Source organism: Cygnus atratus, chromosome 1 (genome assembly GCF_013377495.2).
Source record: "Cygnus atratus isolate AKBS03 ecotype Queensland, Australia chromosome 1, CAtr_DNAZoo_HiC_assembly, whole genome shotgun sequence".
Classification (NCBI taxonomy): domain Eukaryota; kingdom Metazoa; phylum Chordata; class Aves; order Anseriformes; family Anatidae; genus Cygnus; species Cygnus atratus.
In genome coordinates, this window is record NC_066362.1 from 47691787 (window position 1) to 47713602 (window position 21816).

A 21816-nucleotide genomic window follows, 5' to 3' on the forward strand; every position below is an offset into this window, starting at 1 on the left:
GCTGATGTTCTTATTCCTCTTGACTACCCAGTTTCATTTATAGGTAAACTAGTAATTTCATCAAGCTTACACAATCAGTCCTTGTGCAAGAAGGACACTTGCACTTCAATGAGAAAATGTCTGGAAGAAAGGAAAGCACAGACCGGGATGACAGCACATACATTGAGAGGGGTTTGTCCCTTCCTGTTTTACACTGGGCAGTGGATGAGAACAGTCAATGACTGTACCAGGTAGTGTTGTTGGACATGCCACAGACTTTGGTGAATAATCACCATAAACTCTGTATTAACCTGCCAGCAAATATTCAGCCACGTAAACTAGACATCTCCTGTCCAACTACAAGTGTAAAATGTAACGAGCTTGATCTAGCTTCTTTGCTTTCTACTTACTAACCAGCTTGCTGAAAATTAATTTACCATGGATCACTATGCGCTGACTGGACTGAAGTTTCATGCGTGTGTGAAATCTGTTACTTGAAAACTTAACAGGACACAGGGCAGAGCTGGAACAATGGGTTGCCATGAGGTAAGGCACCAAGAGTAACACCTGAAAGGATGGGGACCGCCTGGTTGTGTCCCCCCGAGGCCCAGCACAGCTTGGCCAGCTGCCGGGCAAGCAGCTCGCCCCAGGGTGTGTGGCTGCGTAGGTGCAGGTTCAGGGCACTGAGCCGTGATTCACCTCCACGCTGGGCAGCAGGAGCCTGGGGTGCTTGTGCTTAGCGTTAATAGAGAGGGTACGTTATAATTAGCGCTGAGTACCCCTCGGGATCAGCTTCTATTTTAGCTCGAGAACAGCTTGTAACTCCGACAGCGTACTACAGCTTGCAGGGAGAGTGAACTGCTGCTGGAACAGGTGTAGTTTGCTTTGGGTGAGACTCGTTTTGTCGCAGGGAACCGTTGCAGGACCAGCACCAGGATCCTGCCGGCAGAATGAAGCCCCCAGCCCACCCCCGCCCGGCGAAGCCCCCCTCAGCGGCTGCCTCCTGCGGCCCAAACCACGCGGCCGGGACCGCGGGGCGCCCAGGGACTGACAGGACCCCGGGGGGGGCTGAAGGGACCCCGGGAGGCTCGGGGCTCCCCCCGCGGTGCCCGGGGAGGGCTGTGGCTGCCGGCCGGGCGGGAAGGGGCCGGGCGGAGGGGGCGGAGGGGGCGGGTGGGCCCGCGTGGGCCCGGCCCCCTCACGGCCGCGCTGCCTCGTGCCGGCCGCCAGCCGCGGCGCCGCCGCCGCTCCGTGAGGGCGGGCGGCGAGCAGCGAGGGGCCGGGGCGGGGGGGGCTCCGGGGGCCGCGCCGTGAGGGACGGGCAGCGCCCGGCGCCGCCTGCCCGGCATGCAGCGAAAGGTAAGCGCCCCGCCGAGCTGCCCGCCGCCACGGGGGGCCCCCGGAGCCGGGGGGCGACGCCCCGAGGGGCCGCCAGGGGGCGCGGGGGGACGCGGTTGCGCCCCGGGCGGGGGCTGAGGGGCGAAGCTTGAGCCCCCGGGGGGGGACGCGGCGGTCCGGGGGTCGGAGCCCCCGGTGTGCTCCGGGGGGGAGCAGAGCCGGCCAAGGGGGCAGCAGCTCCCCGTCCGCACGCTTGTGCCGCGAAGGCGCTGCTGGAAGCCCTCAGAAGATCAGCCGGAGGTCTGAGCCGGGAGGGGGAGGTCGGCGCGGCAGCGCCGGGGCTGCCTTGGGGCTGCAGCCGAGGGCTGCCGAAGTCAGGAGGAATCCTGCTCCCGACGGAGCAGCGTGTGCGGGCAGACCTTCCAGCTCCCCCCCGCCCGGTTTCCAGCAGCCCTTCTTAAACGCGAGCTGCAGTTCTCGGTGGAGCGGGGCTGCAGCGATGCGAGCTGGCCGTGACGGGAAGCTGACAGCGCGGCAGGAGCGCTATCGGAAAAATGAACCGGGTAGCCGCTCAGCCTCCCTGTCCCGCTGGTGTGCCTGCCTTGCGCTCATTCCGTGTTGTTTTCACAAATTTTGCCGTCACAGATTTAGCGCTGCTCGCCTAGATCCGCAGTAGCTAAGACAACTGGAGTAGCAAGGCATCCCACCGAATTCGCAGTGAAACACGTGGGGTATCTCTGGCTGCTCTCCATGGTAAGTGCAGCGGTTACAGCCCGGTGTTCCCGGCGTTCCCGGCACGCTGACACGAGGTGTGATGGCTGCACCTTGCTCGGCAGAGCCTGAGCCGTGCAGCACGAACAGGGAGATTTAGGATCGCTTTCCTTTGTCCTGGAGAAGAGCCCTCCACTGAGCCAGGCTGCTAAAACCCAGCGTTACTAATCTCTTTACAAATATTCCCAGAGCGGTATGTTGTACTGTTAGTGTTAATTATTACGTAGTTACTACACGGTGTGGGCAGACTGGGGAAGAGAAAACTGATGAATTCTATCCCAGCATTGTGAATAACGTGGAATGGATGCTTCATGTGAATTCTCCTTCTTCCACTGCCCATCACACTCCTTTGCCTGCTAGGAGGAGGAGTGCAGAAATCATCGAGAGCTGAAATTGAGGGCTTTGTAAAGGTCAAAATGACCTCAGGAACCGTGGATATAAGATATCTGAGCCCTGTTTCTTTTTTATACTTAATTTGTAGGCTGCCCGAGGGCTGATTCGCAGTTTGAGGGTTGCTCAGCCCTGTGCCCTCCTGCTCTGTGCTGCATACTCAGCCAGTCGCCCGTCCCAGAACAACCTCTGGGTGAATTCAGGGCCACCTGTGCTAAATCCCTCTGCTGTATCAGAAGAAGAGCGATACAAAGAGAAGTTACACTAAGCTAACTTTAGGTCAGAAATGATAAAAATAGTAATTCCTAATTCTTAGAGAACACCTTCGGCTAGTGAAGGCTGGATGAAGAATCTTCAAAGAGAGGGAGTCTTCTAAGCGGGAATCTTCCAAGAGAGGGAGGAAAAAGTAGCAAGAAATAGAACAATTGCAGACCTCACTTTGGATCACAAGTGCTCAGATCCTGTTTTAGGCATCCAAATGGAGAACTTTCTTACTGGTTTGTGGATCAGGTCCTTGGCATGTCTTGGTAAACCAGTAATCGTGTTGGCAGCCAACAGATAAAATTAATTTTGTGCCACGGCTGAAGTGTGAAACCACAGTGTCACACTCTTTATTCTCTGCAGTTCCAGGAGGTTCTTTCATCTGTGACATGGGGTCCTCATTCTGCATTTCTGTCTGTTGGGAAGGGGAGGTAAAACAGGGAGAAGCCCTGGTTTTGTTGTTCCTCTGTTGCTTGGTTTTGCGGTAAGAAGAGGAAGCCTCGCATTTGGGACCTCTCTGACTGTGCTGTCACTAAATGCACTCGGTGTTTCATTGATTGCTTCAAAAATAAATTAAGCTGGAGAGAACTGGGCCACTGAGTAACAAAGCTGAAATGCTTGCGCGGGGTTTAGTGCGGGTCAGCAGCTCAGTGTTAAATCCACACTTTCTGTTTAGATCAAGTTTTCCGCTGCCATCTGTGCTCGTACAGGAGCAATAAATAGAAAAGTTGTTTCGAACGTCTCAGAAGCATAGTAAAAAACCATGGTTCTGCAGCTGAGCTGTGTGTGGGGTGACCTCTCCGTGGTGGCACCCCTGGCTCCTGGGGTGAGCCGATCTGCCTGGGGAGCCTGCCTGCTCCCTGTGCTTCAGCCACCGCAGCGGGGCAGGGGGGACCCGAAGCCTGCAGCGTTGTGCAGGTGCTGGCTGGCACCTGGCTTCCAGGCTGAGATCTGGTGCTGCGTGCAGTGGAGAGCTGTGCGGTAGGGGCGGGAGGACACCACGGGGAAGGACAGGCAGTAGTGTGACGCTGTTAGTCTGCTGCTTTTAGGGCTTTCTGCTGAACCTGGAGCCTAGCCGAAGCAGCTCTTGCTGTGTGCTCCTGCTAGGGAGCAGTTGAGACGCCTCTGCCTGCCACCTATCTCCTTCTGCACCTCCAGCTACACCAGCTTAACGTGTTCTCCATGAAGGCTGTGCTTTCTAGATCCTCTGGGTGCGCGTGAGGTCAAGGTTTCCAAATTCTCCTAGTGTCTTATTTGAGGTGCTTTACAGGAGTCTCACCTTTCCAGAGAACGTGTCTCATATATTGCCTCTACACAGTCCCTTTTTAGACTTGAGAGACACGACGTACAGAGCTCCCAGGCCAACGCTGCTTTTCCTCCCTCCTCAGGTGGACCAAAATAGTTAAAGATGCCATAGGCGTTTCCTCGTACTTTCTTGCTTATACGAATACACATTTTTAAGAACTCCATTGCGTAGCATCTAGGTGCAGCAGCAGGATTTATAGCTTAGGTTGGTCTACTTGATTTCATTCCTAGTGGAAAGCCTGTTGCTTTTTCTCCCATGTGCCCCTCACTTCTCACTCGGTTCTGTATTAGTATGGAAATACCAATGCAAATATATATAAGCAGGAAGAAAATCCCTAAGGTTTTCTCCTGTTTTTACATACCTCCCCCTCCCCACCGTTCAAATAAAATAGATTAGTGCTCCTGTTAACAGAGACAAGCTGCTGTTAGACGGCGCAGGGAGGCGGTAGCAGGTAGGAGAGGAGACGAGAGACTGCATTTCCAAGCAACTAATGGAAAACCAGTCCTTCAAACCTCAGCATTCTTACCTCTTTGAACTTGTTTCTCTTTCAGCTTCTTTTACCAGATGTACCTGTCTTAATTTATCATATTAGGAGGTAATTTATTCAGCCTAGACAGTCTTTTACCAGATCACTGAAGTACATATTAGATATAAATTTGCATTTGACGCTTTTATTCTCTGTTTGAATATCACCACCGTGTATCTTGTTCGTTTTCACTGGGGAAAACATAAGCCCAATTCACCTGTCAAATTCCGCTGGAGCTATTTTTTCAGGCATGATGTACCTACCACTGGAAATTAGTGGAAGTCTAACACATCAACAAGAAAGTAGTATTTAGGGACAGCAAAAGGAAGTCATTAGCTCAGTGAGAATATACTGAAAATCCAAGCTAAATAAAATGTGTAACGAAGGTGAATTTGTCTGCTACTTTTGTTTTTATTAGGTGTAATTTAACGTTCTTAGTTTTTTTTCCTTTTTTACCTCTGACCCTCAGTAATCATGTGTAGCTGTGCTTGTAGGTACGGATGAGGGAGGGAGAACAGGCTGCTTGGTGATGCTCTGTTTAATTCATAAGGCGGTTAGGAGGGATATACATATCTTGGCAGGTACAGATCAGCGCTGCATCTTGCTATAAGTTTTAGTCACCGGATATTTGAGCAGAATGAAAGTCTTATTTTTAACCGAGTTGTCATTGTCTTTTCTCTACAACCTGTGCAAAGCTGTATGTGCTGGGACAACTTGGGATAATGGGAGTGGGTGGCTCTGTAGCTCTGCTGGGGAAAGAAGCGTCCTTTTGGTGGTTTTAGTTGCTCAGAGATTGTCTTCAGAGCACTGCCAGTCAAAAACTACACTTCAGGGTTGAGGTAATAATGAGGTTTTCCTTATTCAGCTATTTTGGAGGTTCTACTATGGTGGTTGCCCTCGGGGAATGCAAAATGTACTGCCAGATAAATCCATGACAACAGGTAACTTGCTTAAGCATGAGATTTATCCCAGCTGACATGCAGGCCGTTCGACTGGGTAGGATGCAGGGCATCCCGGACTGAGGGAGCACCGAGTAAATTCGTGCTCCAAGCGCAGCAGTGGGGATTTCAATACAGGTCTCCTCCTGCCTTCCCGCTGGGCTGCTGGGGGAAACGGGACAAATGGGCAATCTGAGATTTCCCCTGGAGCTTGGGCAGGCTGTCACTGGGAGGGTTTCAGTGTACTTTGGCAATTCTGTCAGTGAAAACGTAGCTGCCCGGAGGAGTTTAAGTGCCTAAAAGACTGCAGGATTTGTGTGTGAGGATTTCAGTGGGACATCAGTGTTGGTTTTGAAGGGCTAAAGACAAAAAGATTCCCTACCTTTACCTCCAGTACCTCTGGTAGCTAAAGGGTTCAGCTTTCCCATCGCTGCTTTTTTCTTTTTTTTTTTTCCTTCTTTTTTTTTTTTTCCGTGACTCAACTGATTAGCAGCTCTGCCTCTCTACCAACAGTGAACCAACAGTGAACATGATGCAAATATGGACATGTTTGCATGCATTGGGAAATTCTTGCCTGAAAAAGTAAAGGCTTAAAGCAGGAACAAGGCAATGAGGGGGACCAAGGCAGTGAAGCTGAGGCTTCACGTTCTGCAGTAGTGTGTGCTGTGGCGGGCTGCAGGTGAGAGAAAGGCGATTCATTCTGCGCTGCGACGTGAGTGGGGTGTTTGAAGGGTAGGTTGGTATTTCTGGCAGCGTCAGAGACCTGAAGTTGGAAGTGTCATTATGGTATACGTAAAAGTTGCTGGGCTGTCTCAAAAGTATCTACCATCTATTTAAAGTTCTTAAAACTATTTTCTTAAGATTCTAGAGTAAAATTCTTAAAAGTTGGGCAAAAAGGAGCCACTGTCTGATGGAATGACAGTGAGGTTTACGTATTGTAGTCCCCAAGTTTGCTTTTGAAAATGAGATTTAAATGAGTGGCATGCTTTTCATTGTCGTCTTGCTGGCCATACTGTCATCTGCCACCTTTGTTGGGAAGCAGAGAGGAGAGCAAGGAGTAAATGGCTTGGAGAGGAAGAATTCAGAAGTGATTCAGTACTGTTTCTTTTGGTAGAAGTTCCGGGGGCACCAAATGAAACTGTCAGGCACCAGGTTCAGAGCAGAAGGTATAGCTGTGGAGCTCCTTCCCGCTGGGTGTTGTAGAGGGCGTGAGTTGCCCTAGATTAAAAAACAAAGCCAAATATATTCAGAAAGAAGAGTACTTCAAAACTCCCTGAGTACAAAATTAACACTTCTGGCTCAGAAAGCCCTGGGCCTGCAGATCCCTAGCAGCTGGCAGGTATTCTAGGGAGCATCATTACACCGTTATCCTGGGCTGGGAGTCTTCCCTAAGCATCTGATGTTGGCCACCGTTTCAGCCAAGATACAGGTACGGATTTAATGTGAGCCAGCGCCACAAAACTGAGCTTTGTTTTCCCCAAAGGTTGTTTGTGAGATGCTGAGCCCGTTGGAGTCATATTGTTGGTTAAGCAGGTCAGCTGGGAAATGTTTTGTGGGTCTAAGCTGAGAACGTGTGCATGACTTAACGTGTGAGGTGGCGGGAAAACAAATAGAGGAAGATTAAAATCTTTTATGCATATCAGCTTCATTAAGCTAAAACCAGGATTTTTTAAAAGTCATTTCTTGTGTTAGTGGCCTGGACCTGACTCCTGTTCAGGGGGATGGAAGTCAGAGTGTCTGGTTCCAGGTTTCTCTATAGGCTTCCCACACCAGGACCAAGATTTTCCTGGCTTCATGTTCTGAGCTTGTGACAAAGCAGAATTTAGCATGAAAGGTACCAAAAAGGGCAGTTAATACCTTTTCTTGTAGATGTTCCCCAGTGCTGGAGTGTTGTCCTGGTGAGAAAACAATAAAATCTTAACTTTTAAAAATATGTATGAAAAAAAAATCTCCAGACATGGAAGAAAATAAAAAAGGGACAGATGTGTTGATTTACCTTTTTGTTTGTGAGGGTGGGGGGGCAAATTTTGCCTTCTTTAACAAAGTGTTTTGGTTTTTTTTTCCCTGTTTCCATTGCTTGGGGGCATGCCTATGTTGGTTTGAGCGGCCAAATAAATAGAGTTAATAGGTTCACCTTGGTATGAGTTCCTGGTAAGTAAGCCACATGTCACTATGCTTTCCTGTCAGTCTTTCCTGCAGTAGTTAGCAATTAGTGCAAAAATGGATTTCTCCAGTCTAACACACAGCAGAAGTACATTTAGAAATTGGCATTGATATTTTGTGTTTCTGTCTCCAAGGCTGCCTGTTTCCTCTTGGAGAAAAAATGACTCCTGCTCTGGTCAGAGTGCTGCCTGCTGGGTCTGCCCAACGCACCATACACCACCACCCCCGCTTCCAATAACTCAGCGGAGATTGAGCAAATCTGCCTTTTTCCTGGAACGCTGCAGGGATGATCAGGTCATTTGATAGCGGATCCCATGTGGTTTGATGACAACCGAGGTCTCCTTAAAGTGTAATATGCACCTTACAGGTGTATTCTCTTGCCTGCTTTGTGGTAGCACTTGTAGGCCAAATACCCCAAAGGTCTCAGAGCAGAGGATTTCTGTGAGCTCTAAACCTGTACTGACTGGTTTTCAGTTGGAAACGGCACCACTTCTCTGTTCTGTGCACCATTTTCTGTAGCCTCAGCTATGTTTTGCAAGCAGTGCCAGGCATTCAGGGTACCTCCTCCACATCACCCGAGGAGGCATTTTCCCTCCTTAGAGGACAGGTTGCACCAGCCTGCCCTTGGTATAATGACAGCCTCCCTGACACAGGGCTTGCGGCTCAGCGCACGGGGCTTTGGGCTTGGTTTAACAGGCACTCTGTTTTCACTGGGTAGCTGATCTGATGTGTGATTTTTAGGCAAATTTATTTCATCTTTTGTTTTATCTCTGTGGTCTGTCTTGTACGTGTTGGTGAAGAAACTTTTTCTCTCATTGGAGAGCAAGTAAGACTTTCCAAAACCTTTGATATTCTCCAATTGTAATGCGAAAAATGGCTAGGGCTCATGTTTTTAGCTCTGCTGTAACATCTGTGTGTGCTCTGGCAGATCTCATGTGGATTCAGGACACAAAATGAAGACAACGGCTCTTTGGTCACTTTTTTTTTCCCGCATTTGAACAACTGGTCTTAAGCTATTGTGTTTAATGTAGTGGAGCATGACCTTGAATGCCAAAAACCATTTTAAGAGAAAATGCCTCACTGGTCCACATTATTTTTGTCAAAGAAAAAAAACACTACTTGCAGAAAATGTATTTCTGCTGAAAATATAGAATATTCCCTGAAAAACTAACCCCTAGTTGAAAAATGATTCAAAGCTCTTAATGCACAATGGAGAGTCGAAATCTTTTCCAGAAGGGAAAACTGTATTTTTCCCCAGCAGCAACATAGTAATAATGCTTGCTAGTTTGATTTAGATATTCTGCTGTTTTGTAAATAAGTATTTACATCTGTTTTTTTCTTTTTTATTATTATTCATCTTGGACATTTGCTAGCATGTAATTATTCATACCAGTGACTGAATTTACAAATCCCCTCGTAGTTCTCTATCCTTTTCAGATGCAGTAAAAGCTGTTCTATTAGATGTTCTCTTCATCTTTTTTTTTCTTTTTTTTTTTCCTGCTTATTTCTGGAGAGATGAATAAACGTACTTTTTAATGCATTTCAATTACCTTACTTTTTGTTAAGATATATTTTCAGGTAACACAATTAATTAAAACTCCATTAACTGTTTTAAAATGAAATATCCCCTAGTGGCAGGTCTTTGGTACTGGCCTACTTGAGTTAATGATTGCAAATGGACGTATAATACACATTGACTTGCTCAGAATTAAAAGAGGATTTTTGTCCTTTTTCTTGCTCTTTGATGTATAAAGGACGCCTGAATAAGTTTCCTTTGCTTTCTACCATTTAGATTCACTTAATTCTGGTCTTCCTGTGAGTTAGTTTTTAGGGCTAATTCGTGTTATTTTGTTGAAAGCAGGGCTGGTTGTACAGATTTGGCATACCATCTGAGCGAATGGATTCCCTCTGACCTTTAATAGCAAAGAATTAGGGAACGTTTTCTAAGTCTTTCGACATTTGCATTAGCTCTCAGCTGAGGTGCCCAGCCTTGCAGTGGAGAAGCTGTGTCTACTCTCGGATGCTTTTTTCCTTTTGCTGTCAGGCTGATCTGTGCCCATCTCCTGCCATGTTCTCACAACCTGAGCAGGCACTCACGGAGGATGGTTGTTGTGTCCGTGGGAGAGCTCGGCTAGACCGAGTCGTTTTTCTAACTGCTTTGTAAGACGAAGAAAACCTTTCAGAGAGGTCTGCTTTAACCACGACTCGCTGATGCCAGTTCATCTAACACAGAGGCAAACTAGGTTTTTGTGCCTTGCAAAACACCTGCACTGGGAGGCCTTCTGCAGCTGAGCACAGAGGCTGCCTTGGTAAGAGGAGAAGGCAGGAGGAGGGCCCTCCTGCAGTGGGGTGGTATATTACAATATACCTCCCAGTATATATTGCAGTGGGGTGTATTACAATAATAAAGTTAGGTGTTTGTTATTACTGGGGAGAACTGTAGCAAGAGAGCGTTCTAGACTGTAACTCTGAGCGCTGTCATTGCAGTGACTGTGCAGAATGAGTTGACAGTATGCAAAACGAAACATCCCCAGCTTTGGGTGATAACAGAAGCTACGTTTTCCTGGCACATTTAATCTCTCTCTCCTTTTAATATGTGATGCAGGAGGGTTTTCAACTTAGCCCTACAACAGGTGACTTTTTTTCAGCTACTGTTTGCTGATCTTCAAAAGTAGGAGTGCAGCTTTAGCAGGCAAGAATATCCATCTACATACATAATGCTCTGGTAATTCACACATGTTGAGAGAAAAATGCAAATTTATATCTTAATAGCCTGGCATGCCAGTTCTAGAGGTGAGAGTGAGTAGTCAAGACTTTTGTACGTGACATCTCTGCTGACAGACAGTACAGAAATTGGAATAATTCAAGAAAAAGGTAAAGTTACTTTTATTAGGTGCGTCTCTTACAGAAACACGGGGATGGTGGAGACTAAAGGAGTTAGAATCCCTGGCAGTGGATAGTAATCTAATGTGAATCCCCAGGCAGGTGAAGTTACCCTGTTCTCGGCATGCTGCCCGGAGTAGGATGGGGGGAGGGATGGGAAAGGATGAATCAGCTCTGGTGTTTTGCAAGATCCTGCCTTCTAGTTCAATATTGTCTTGTTTTCTTTGCCTGAATTTATTCCTGACAGGTGGTGACAGAATGTTTTCATAGAAGATATGCCTTGTTAGAATCATAGAAACCAAATAACGTCTCCTGTGGCAAACTAGGGTTCACACCGACAAGCAGACGGGTTCTCTTCACTACTTCTTTACAGCTTTGAAAATCATCATTGCTGTACAACATCCCTTTTTGCTCAGGCCTGTCTGAGGAGTCTGAGCAAAGCCAGGCGAAGAGGCAGTTTCCAGTTGGTTTTGGTTCACAGAGCTGCCACCTCCAGCCTGGAACAAGTGCCCGGTGTGCAGACTGGGTTTGCTCTACGGTAACTAAATTTAGGCAGGATATAATTTAGAAATGAGAGGCACAAATCACTAAATTGGAGGGAAACATGGCATTGAATCAAATGAGGAAAAAGTAGTACTTTCCCAAAGCTAAATATCAATCATTAGTTACTTGATTTTGAGCCCACATTGATTTCATAAACGCATTTTCTTCCTTGGCACTGCTGCTTTAGGGGTTTTAAAGGATATGTGCGTTCTCAGATTTTCACCGTGCCTAAGAACTGCAATGTGAACTTCACTCATCGGACTGGTTGGTTCCTTCAGAGCAGCGGTCAGCTTTTTGTCCCATGGGACAGATTCTGGCAAACGGTTTTAGAGGTGCTGATATGAGGTGGTGGAAGAGTAGAGAGATTCAGGGTAGAGATGTAGCTACCACAGGTGGATTTATGGTTGAGTGCAACACGCAAAAGTACATTAATCACTGTAGGGTAGAAATGAGTAGGATGAATTAAATTTTTCAAGCGAAGCATTTAAACTATTTCTAGCTGTATGTAATCCACTCTTGTGAGTGAGAATCTTCTTTCATAAATAAAATGCTAAGGTAGAAATAAAAGCCTATTTCAGTACTGTCAACTTCAAAGGTAGCAGAAATGTTTTCTTAAACATTGGTCATTAACCATCATTCAAGTCTTTCATATATAACAATTCTAGAGATGCATTGGGAGTAATATCTTATAAGACATTACATTAGGTGTCATGAAGAACTAGGACACGGATAATTATGTTTCCTTTCTTATCAAATTAAGCTTCTGCATACTGACATAGCCACAAAACAACCCTCCTAAGGTAATGGAAATGGCATAAAACTCAGCAGTTTTTCCCTGCTGATTTCATTGCCCATTGCAGTCCAACTGCTGTGCGCACCACAGGCCTGAAACTGCACCTTGTGCATAGGAAGGCTGACCAGGTTCATTCGCTTGCAGTAACGCAGTTTCAGAAGCTCTAAAGGCTGTATTTTTTTCTGTAGGAGTTGCTCCATGATAACCTCTGCTTTCTGCTGGCACTTCCCTTTCTCCCTACTTCTAAGGAGCTGCTCCCCAAAATACTTGGAGCCCACCCAGCAAGGCCACCTTCTTTCAGACTTCCTTGTCCTGCCTGAGACTTGACAGCTCTCACTTGCCTTAGCCCTGGTCCCAACTCCTGCTATATTGCTTTTGTTTAGCTCTTCTCGCTTCCCTCCTTTGTTCCCTTCTCTGGGTGCTGCTCGGTTTAACCTGCAGTCACTGGGCTGGAGGGGGTACCGGACATTTCTCAGCCCCTCTCCTTTCATTGAATCCCATTTCTTGCAGGAGAGATGCCCTCCGAGTCAGTGCCTTTGCAGTGTTGCTCTGTCACTAGTGCTTTGTGTACGTGTCCCTCTGAGCTATGTCGCACTGTTCGGATGCTTTTCAGGCAATGAGCGAGGAAAGAGCTAAATGATTTACTCAGTCTTGTAACTACTAAGAGCTGGCTTAGGTTCATATATCACCTGTAAACCTGTCTTCCTGAAAACAGAGCAGAAGCGGATGTCACAGTTTTCACTCACGATCTGTTTTTAGACTTTTTCTGTTAGCAGGATGTGCTGGTACGTGAGAGCCCATCTCCTGCGATGCTTTCGCATTGGAGCTTTCCTGCGAACACCGAGTGACTGGTTAGGGAAACAGTGCTCTGTTCTCCCTGGATTTTGATTGTGCATCCTGTGGTTTTGTTTCCTCTCTTAAGAACGCCAGGCAGATACTAGCAAGGTGATTAGTGAGTCTGGTGCCCTGCTATTTTTGTGTACTTCTGCGTTTGAGATAAACACAGGGGAATTAATTAATTCTGTGGAGTTCTGTGCAGGCTGTCACGAGGATATAAAAAGGGGCTATGCGATGGCATACGCTGAGCTCATGTTGTTTGAGTGTCATGCATGGCTACAACAGACTAAGGATTAGTAACTTCATGCTACATTTCATAGTACTAGTTTAAACTAATTGAGCTGTGTGTGATTTGCCTTCTGGGCTCTCACTCCTGCTAAAACCAACTGATAATCAGTGCCAGCGTAAGTTAGACATTACTAAAATGCTGTTCAGCAAAACAGCTTGAATAATGTAACAAATGGTGCCATTTTGCATGCCTTTTTCAGAGCACAGAAAATCGATCTACTTCAAAAGCTGGAGCCCTGCCACTCGATTTTTGGTTTCTAGCAGTTTCAGACATAAAGCAGTTTACCTTATAGTTAGCATAATCATGCTGTCCAGTCATCAGCATATAAACTTCGTGGATTATGTTAGGGAATGGCATTGTGGAGATACAGATGGATCTGTTTAATGAGGAACAAACCCCGTTTTGCATGAAATTTATAAACCTCAATTATCCATGTGCCACGAGGGACAAAGAATAATTTTGATAATCAAGCTTTCAGAAAATGGAATGAATATTCAACATGATAAGCACTAAGAATCATGACCTCGTCTAACACAAGACTTGGATGACTGAAGTGCTTCTGTATTGGATTCTAAGAGTGTATTTAATGCTCGGTCTCCCGTTCAGTAACTGTTATTAGTATCCAGCTCAAAAAGATCTGTAAGAGCCAGCTAGGTCCAAATGCTCCTCAGTGCCACTGGTAGTCTTCAGTAAGCTATTACTGAGGACAGACAATGAGAATTTGATAGCCTGCTTCTCAAAGAAAGGCAATGTAAAATTTTACACAGTTAGTATGTCTGCTGACTAAAAAAAAAAAAAAAAAAAGAAAAATAACGGGCTTAATTTTCTCTGAATGTCATTTTTTGAAGTTAAATCTCTCTGCTAAGCTTTGGAGCTTAGAATGCTTTGGAATATTTTTCCTGCTCATTTAGAGTAAATCCTTCTTCATTTGTGTTAATTACTGCTCCTATGGTGATATTTGAAATACAGACAACCTATCTTTGATGCTCAAAAGAGGAAAAAAAAGACAAAAACTCATCATGAATCTTACTGCTAGAATGTTATTAATTCTGCATACTGATGTTCACAAATTCCTGCCATTCTCCTGCCTCCCACTGTCTCCATGTTTTGTTCAATAAATCCACGGGACGTTTTTCAGACAGCTCCAGTGTCTGAATATAAGCAATCCTTTCGTAAATAGTAGATATTAAGTAAAAATTAGCTGAAATGCTACACATTGGAGAGATCTGTGTTTACATTCTTGATATGAATTAGCATATTCTCCTGTTTGAAACTCCAGTAAGTTTATAGTAAAGTAATTCATCTTAATGTTTATGTGGTTGGGCCATTCCTGTGACTCTCCATCTGTTTTACTTCACTGCTTTACATTGTGCCAGGCTGTGTATAGGCGTGTCCTCTGCTCCACTGTCAGAGTGAACAGATGAATGCAAACAGGTAGGGGAGCAGATAGATGAACAGATGTTGGTTTTCAGCTGAAATGCAGCTGGGTCAATCCATTGGCAGTCGCACACCCCTGAAGACAGTTTATAGCTGACACTACTGCATTACTCCACCATGTAGTGCTCTTGGGAAGAGGTCTGTGGCTGACCATTTACCATTGGCTTTTTGAACACTATAAACAATAGTCAAAAACAATGCTAGTGCAAGGTCACTACTGGGATGTAATGCTAGATCAAAAGTATTTGTGAAAAAGAAAATGCCGAAGCCTAGGCTCAGGTAGTTATGCTGCCAGTTCCTAGTGTGTTCTTCTGCATAGCGTGTGGTAGCTGGAGGTGGGCAAGCCATGCTTTGTGACAGAGACTGCAAAAATAACAGCTGTTCAGGAACTTGCGTGTTCATAGCAAAGGGCTGCCTGAAGCTGAGGAGTTCTTTTCAGTGCAAGCGACCAGCTGGATGCAGAAGATCAAGGGAGACCTGAACTCGTGGCCTTGATGTTTTTAGATCAGTTGGGTTCTTACATGAAAACCTTCCAGAATGTTCTTCAGTTGGTAAGCATTTATCTTCTGACCCATTCCTTTTCCTTGCACTATAGATAATTGGCACTGTACACTGTCACGCAACCAGTGTCTCATCCTCTGTATGTGCACAGGATATGTGGCAGATATGAGCTGTTCAGGCGGGGTCCTTATCTTTGCGTTTGAGATTTGCTACGAGTGACAGTCTTGCACTATTCCCATACAGATTGTCATCACCTCCTTCCTTCTTATACCTTCCTTTAGGTCCCTTTCACCATTCATTTAAAGTGGTGCCTGCTCTGCTATGCTATTTCACAACAGCAAATTAGTAGCACAGGGAATCTCTGTAGTTCATTTTACCATAACCACCGTTGATTTCCAGAGACTTCCAGTTGCTGTTGCCCTGCTCACAAGCCTACTTTCCCAAGCTCTGTGCCAGTCTTGTCCTGCACATGAGAAGTGAAAGAGAAAATTACTTATTAAAGTGTCTTTGTTGGATGTTAGTGTGGCACAGAAAAGGAACAGAATCTTTATTGTACTACGTGCCAGAGGACAGTCAGTTGTACAAAGCGTGGGAAGGGGAGGTGGTGGGTGAGGGTGTTACCCGTACAACCACTTTGGAAATACACTTTGGAATTGGAGGTACGGTATTTGAGCTAAAGTATCCAAGACATTTTGTTTTTCAGGATAAAACTTAGCAATTTAAGAGTAAAATAATATATGTGAAAGTATATATGCCAATAATGTTAGCTGTCACTATACTCAGAGTTCTGAAGGATGGCGTTATTCACTTGATTTCAGTGGGAACTGCATTCTTTAGAGTGTAGATAATAGCAAGTCATGGAAAATGCTCGGAGGTAATGTTTCAAAGCAGTGCCACCTAATGGTACGTTTAGAATAGGAATGTGTGGCCTCCCACTCATGCAAAACATCGTGTGTACATACATAGCTGGGCTCTCTAACTTCCTTAAATAGTCACCTTCTGTGTTTCCTGATCACAGGAGGCAGTAATGACCTATACCTATCCCTATTAGGACTAACTGCAGGGGAACAAATGCAGTTAATGTCCTGCTTCTCAAAAGAAGAGCCGTTCCCACTGTACAATTAACCATCACACGGGCAAAAACTCCTGCCCCTAGGTCCCTCCTTCCCAGAGTGCTTGCAGAGGTGCATGTGCAGTTACTGTTTAGGACTTCAATTTCTGCTGAGACACTTTGCTCCAGCCCAGCGTCATGATCTATAAGCCAAAATCACTTGACCATGTCTATGGCAGCCAGCTGTTTGCTGCAGAAGTTTAGGAAAGTAAGATGTTTCATTGTGCTAAGGGCCTAAGGCAAAGAGGGAAAGAACAAGATGGAAGATAACTTGCCTTCCATATAGTTTTGCTCTACAGGGAAGTGGCTGTAAGGCTGGTTTTCCAAAAGTGAGGTCTCTCAGGCTGTGGAAACTAAACTTTTCCCCCCACCTTCTGCAGGCTCTGTACTGGGCCACAGTGGCTTTCTCGGCCCAGCAATGCCTAGCAAGTTTAGGGTAGAAGAAGAGAAGAGTGCAAAAAACCCTTCTGCTGTTCTCCCACCAAGACTGGCGGTCAGAATTGGGGGTAGTTTCTGCAGCTGGGATAGAGGAGGTGGAGAGGCAGTTTGCAAGCTGAAGAAAGAACAGCTCTGATCAGGCTGCTAGCCAGAAGCTGGTAATATCAGAGAAACAAGGGTATCTTATGAAGCCTGGGAAGGGAGTATTACTGGGAAAGCGTGCTTCATGAGCCTTTCATGAGCTTCATGAGCAAACAATAAAAGCAGGATGTTGTTAAACGTCCGGAGTAGTGGACAGTGAAATAAACCTCCTTTTTCCCATTTAGAAGAGGCATGTAAATGGTGGCAGATTTAGGATTTCAGGCCTTTCTTAATCACTCCTTGTAAACTAGTGATAGATGCCACTATGAAATGTAATGGAAAATACTCCTTTCGGCTGAGTGCTTGAGAAGTCTGATGCCAGAGGTAGAGAGTAGGGGGACAGTTTCTGTTGGTTACCCTGATGGAATTCTGGTACATGCAGGAGTCATCAATAATTTTTCATTACTTGTGTTGATGGCATTTTCTTGACAGCTGCAGCCCATATTCAACATACCTACTCCTGCAGTCCTGTCGTTCACACCACAGTAAATAGTCGCTGACTGGTCAAGAGCAGGAGGAAAGGTTTTGAAGTGTTGCAGGCCTGCTGCTCACCAGTGCCCAGATCCCTGATCCTTAGGCAACATGGTTTCACAGGCCTGGATGGGACACTGCACCAAGGGAAGATGATCTTAGAAAAATCCTTGCAGAACAAACTGGTCTTAGAATATCCTGAGTTGGAAGGGACCCACAAGGATCATCGAGTCCAGCTCCTGGCTCCACACAGGATCACTCAAAAATCAAACCCTGTGTCTGAGAGCATTGTCCAAATGCTTCTTTAACTCCATCAGGCTCGGTGCTGTGACCACTGCCCTGGGGAACCTGTCCAAGTGCCCGACCACCCTCTGGGTGCAGAACCTTTCCCTAACCCCCAGCCTGACCCTCCCCTGTCCCAGCTCCATGCCGTTCCCTCGGGTCCTGTTGCCATCCCCAGAGAGCAGAGCTCAGCGCCTGCCCCTCCGCTCCCCTTGTGAGGGAGCTGCAGGCCGCCATGAGGCCTCCCCTCAGCCTGCTCTTCTTGCTCTTGTTCCAGTTTCTGGCAGGACTAGATGCTGCCAGGATGCCAAAAGCTTGTCAAAACTGTTTGGTTGGTTGTGTGGCTGCACTGAATTCTCTGAGAAGTCAATTACAAATTGACATATGCTCATGTGTTAATTACAGCTACTGGTACAGCCTGGAGACCTCTTTTTCCTGCAGTAGCCATAACAGCTTGTATAATTCTGGTTAGCCTTAGAGAAAAGGGTCACTGAATTACACGAGAAAAGTCCTGGGGACACTTTAATTAAATTCTAGGTTTAAAAGTAGCAGTTTCTTCCAACAGCTGCAATGCATTAAGGCCCAGAAGGTGGATTAAGGAAGATGGGCTTCCTAGCCACCCTGCTGAATGCAGAGGAAAACCATTTCATGTGGAGATTACTGTCTGAACTGGAATGAGAAGCGGCACAGGCCTGCGGCTGGAGCAGCTGGGGCTTATGTTAAACCATTGCTGCAGTGCTGCTCAGTGCAATCTGTCAACCGGCACCATCACTCTTCTTGGGGTCGACCTGCCATCAGTTGCAATGTGGGTAAAGTAAAATACAAGCTATTAGTTAGGCTTCACCTAGCCTCTCTCCGTTGGACCAGTTCATTTGTATACAGTCCTTTCTTCTTCCTTGTAGGTACATTGAGTGCACAGCAGCTTCACCAAGTGGTACAGAGATGGACAGCACAGCAGGACAGCGCTGCTAAATTCCCCCTCAGATTCCAGCAACAGTCCCATTTATCGTGGATGACAGTAAAGCTTAAAAATAAATACCATTAATATTAGCTTAAATATAGCTACACAGTTCGCAAAGGTGTGTGTGTTAAGTCCTGTGGCTACAGAGAATGCTGAAGTCAACAGATTGTAAATCATCCTTCCTTGACCATTAAAGGAAATCATTAAGTTGTTCCTGAGCAGGGGAGCTAATGAAACTCAAGTTTCCTATGGTCTTGAACACACTCACTTCTAGACGCTTAAAAATTAAATTACACTATTTTCTGTTCTTGACACATACCCTATAAAATTCCCATCCGTTCTCATGTAGCCTTTCTTCCGTCAAATATTTTGATAGCTGTGTGCAAGCTGCCTCATTTGGCTGATTTGGTGAAGAGGATCAAAACCTTGGCCTTTCCTTGCTCTAGTTTTAAAAAACACACAGAAAGCTCATCATGTTTCAGATCTCTTGTACTGGTCTGAAACTAAAAGTTTACTATAGATACATGCACAGACCGATGCTGGCAATCTGAATTCCATAGGAACCAGGCCAGCTAAGCTATGTCAAGAATATGGGACTTAATACCAATGGGAGATAAAAATGAAAATGATGATCGTAAGGAGATACAAGGAAACAGTCCAGAAATGAAGGTCATTCTACTCTAGCTGCCTTGTAAGAGCACCTGAAACTTCACTGCTTTCCATGGTATGGGGAATATTGCAAACTTTGCTTCTGAATGTCTTGACTCCTTTACTGGCTTCATCTTCTGCCTGGGAATAAATCGTTCCAGTTTTGCTGATGGCAGTTTCACACTAGCACATTGCTGAACACCAACTGTGGAGGAGTGCATTTTGAAACAATTTTGCAATATATCTTGAATTGTGTGTTTCCTGAATCGCTTCAAAAGAACTGTGCTGCTCTGCCCTGGGGCAGCCATAGCAACTTTATACACTGTACTGATTTGGCAGGCCTTTCTGTAATTTACTTCTTTTTCTTGAAGTTTTTTCTATATAGTTGATACTTCCCTTTCATTGTATTAAACATTTTTTTAAAAAATCAAATGGTGATTGTATAGAAAATATAATAATGTTATAAAAAGATTTATCCTAAATGAGGGAACTCACTGACAAGGAACTTTACATGTTCATCTGTGCCCTTGACATAATCTTTCAACAACATTGTCTGTTCAGAATGTATATTCTCATTTGGATACATGATGGGTTTATGGGTGTCATACAAACTACTAGATATCTGAATGATGAATGACTAGGGAATTAAGGATCTGCAATGCTGGAGAAGTTCCCAGTAGATAATTTCAGTCCAGATTCAGGTGAGTTGTAGATACATATGATAGGTTGTACAAAAATTATAGGATAAAAGAGCATTCCTGTGACCATGCATAGCTTGTCATATCAACCTAGCACTGCAATTGCAAGGGCTGCAAGTGAGAGCTCCCTGCTCAGCAGGCTTCCCTTGAAATACAGGTGTAGTCATGTATTAAATAAATTGAATGGTTTTACTCTTCCCTTTCTTTATATGAAAAGGGTTTAAATTTTAGGTAAAAAAGCTGACTTTGAAAAAATAAGTATATTCTCATTAATGATATTAATGGAGTAACTGTTATAGCTTTGTTTTGAAGTCTCATTTGACTTCTTAGCATTTTTAGTGTGTAAATTCATTTTGGTTTATATATTTTAGAAACCGCAGTTGTTAGTTTGACTTTTTCCCTAGACACATTTTAAGGCGAGACAGAAGATCAGTTTTATAAAGTTTTTCTTACCTTCAATATTATATTGCTGAATTTGAGAAACAAAGAAACAAGACTTTCAAAGATTCTGTCAGGTTCTTTGATGTTAGGTATGAAAGAAGACATTTAGAAAGGAGTAATGGTTGTATGAATGGAGAAAGTTTTTTTTGGTTTGCTTCTGAAGACAACTTGCAGAGGCTGTACAGCTGGCCTAAGCCAGGTTCATGAGTGCTCACAGCTCTAGCGAGACTCGTGCCATCAGCAAGCCAACGCTGGTGAGCGCTCTGTGGTGCATTTCCACAGAGTCTTCTGGTTTTCTTACATCTTTCCCTTCCTCTCCCTAATTTTCTTACCTCAAAAACAGTAGGTATTTTTGTCATTGTTGTTTGTTTTAATTTTCTCTGGCGTGTATGGTTTCAGGTGTGAAGTGTGACACACTAGTTTTCAAATCCTCCCATTCGTATTCATGTCTGGATTTAAAGATGTGCTGATCTTCAGTTGCCTGCAACACTATGTGCAGGTTTATAGCATCTCTGATTTTCAGATCATGAATGTTTGCTTATACTTTATATACAAGATCTCACTGTTACATACGTAGTTGAATATTATTTTATTTCTCTACATTAGAAAACCTCTCAGCTTTGTGCAAGATGAGAAGATTGAAACCCATACTGTGTTTTTTACATCTGTCAGAGCATTGTTATTTGTGACACCTAAACTGTGATCAGCTTCTAGCCTAATTGCACCAGTGGTGAATATTCTTGGCATACCTTTATATTGTTTATTTTTAATACATTTGAAGCCTTTGTATTGTTCTCACATTTTTAGCAGAGAACGAATTTTATTTTTCTTTAAATTGTGTCATAAAAAGAATGTGTGCCTTTCTCTCCCTTTTTACCTCACAGATGCACAAATACACAACATTTGTGCACAGTGATTAAGCATGCAGTGCACAGAATGATGTACTGTAGTTGTTTCTCTTGTGAGTACATTTTCTTGCAGTTACACTGTTTGCTGTATCCCCTGGAAAATTATTACAAATGCTTCAAACTGTATGGAAAAAGCAGTGCTGCTAAAGAGCATGGGGTAATTACTGTTATGTAGGACTTCATGCTTGCCTGGATCCTGCTGCAGAATCAATGTGTGATGTAGGTGTGAATTCGCGTTAGAAGCTCAGCCTGTGAAGTGGAAGTGGCAGGCTTAGGGGTCTAAGATGCAATATAAAGCTTTGTCTTTCGGTTTGTTTTTCCAGGCTCTGCAGTAAATGCTACTGCTTGAATACTCTCCTCTTGATTTCCTTTCTTAGAGGCCCTGCCATGCTCAGCAGGAGTGCATCAGAACTGAGATCTTTTGGTAGCTGAGCTTTCAGCCTCCTGTTCTGTTGTGTCCTTCTAACACAGCACTGCAAGAGAAAAATAATTATTTATGAGAGATCATACTAGGAGCTAGGCTTCCTGCAAGAGACAGGTTAACCCCATCTCCCTGCAGAAACAAAGCATATATTTTCCTGCATCCTGAATTCCTCTTGTACAAAATGACTTTAAGCTGCCACAAGGTCTGTGTCTGCTGATGCAGTCAGTCTCATTTGTTCCTGTACACTCAGTTTTCAGAGGTTTAGGTTTTGTGCAGATGTTGCTCTTCAAATCTGAAGTTTACAAGAAAGCCATGAGGTACCCAGTCACTTCGGTGAG

At 45.0% G+C, this 21816-nt stretch overlaps 1 protein-coding gene across 1 annotated transcript in view; it reads left to right on the forward strand.

The window, feature by feature from the left end:
* Positions 1–1979: 1979 nt before the first annotated feature.
* The window catches only part of TMCC3 (transmembrane and coiled-coil domain family 3), a 135662-nt gene continuing 115825 nt past the window's right edge, over positions 1980–21816 (forward strand). The window contains exon 1 of the mRNA XM_050711274.1: positions 1980–2070. Within this exon, the coding sequence (XP_050567231.1) occupies positions 2068–2070 (3 nt within the window). The 5' untranslated portion in view covers positions 1980–2067. The remainder of the gene's footprint in view (positions 2071–21816) is intronic.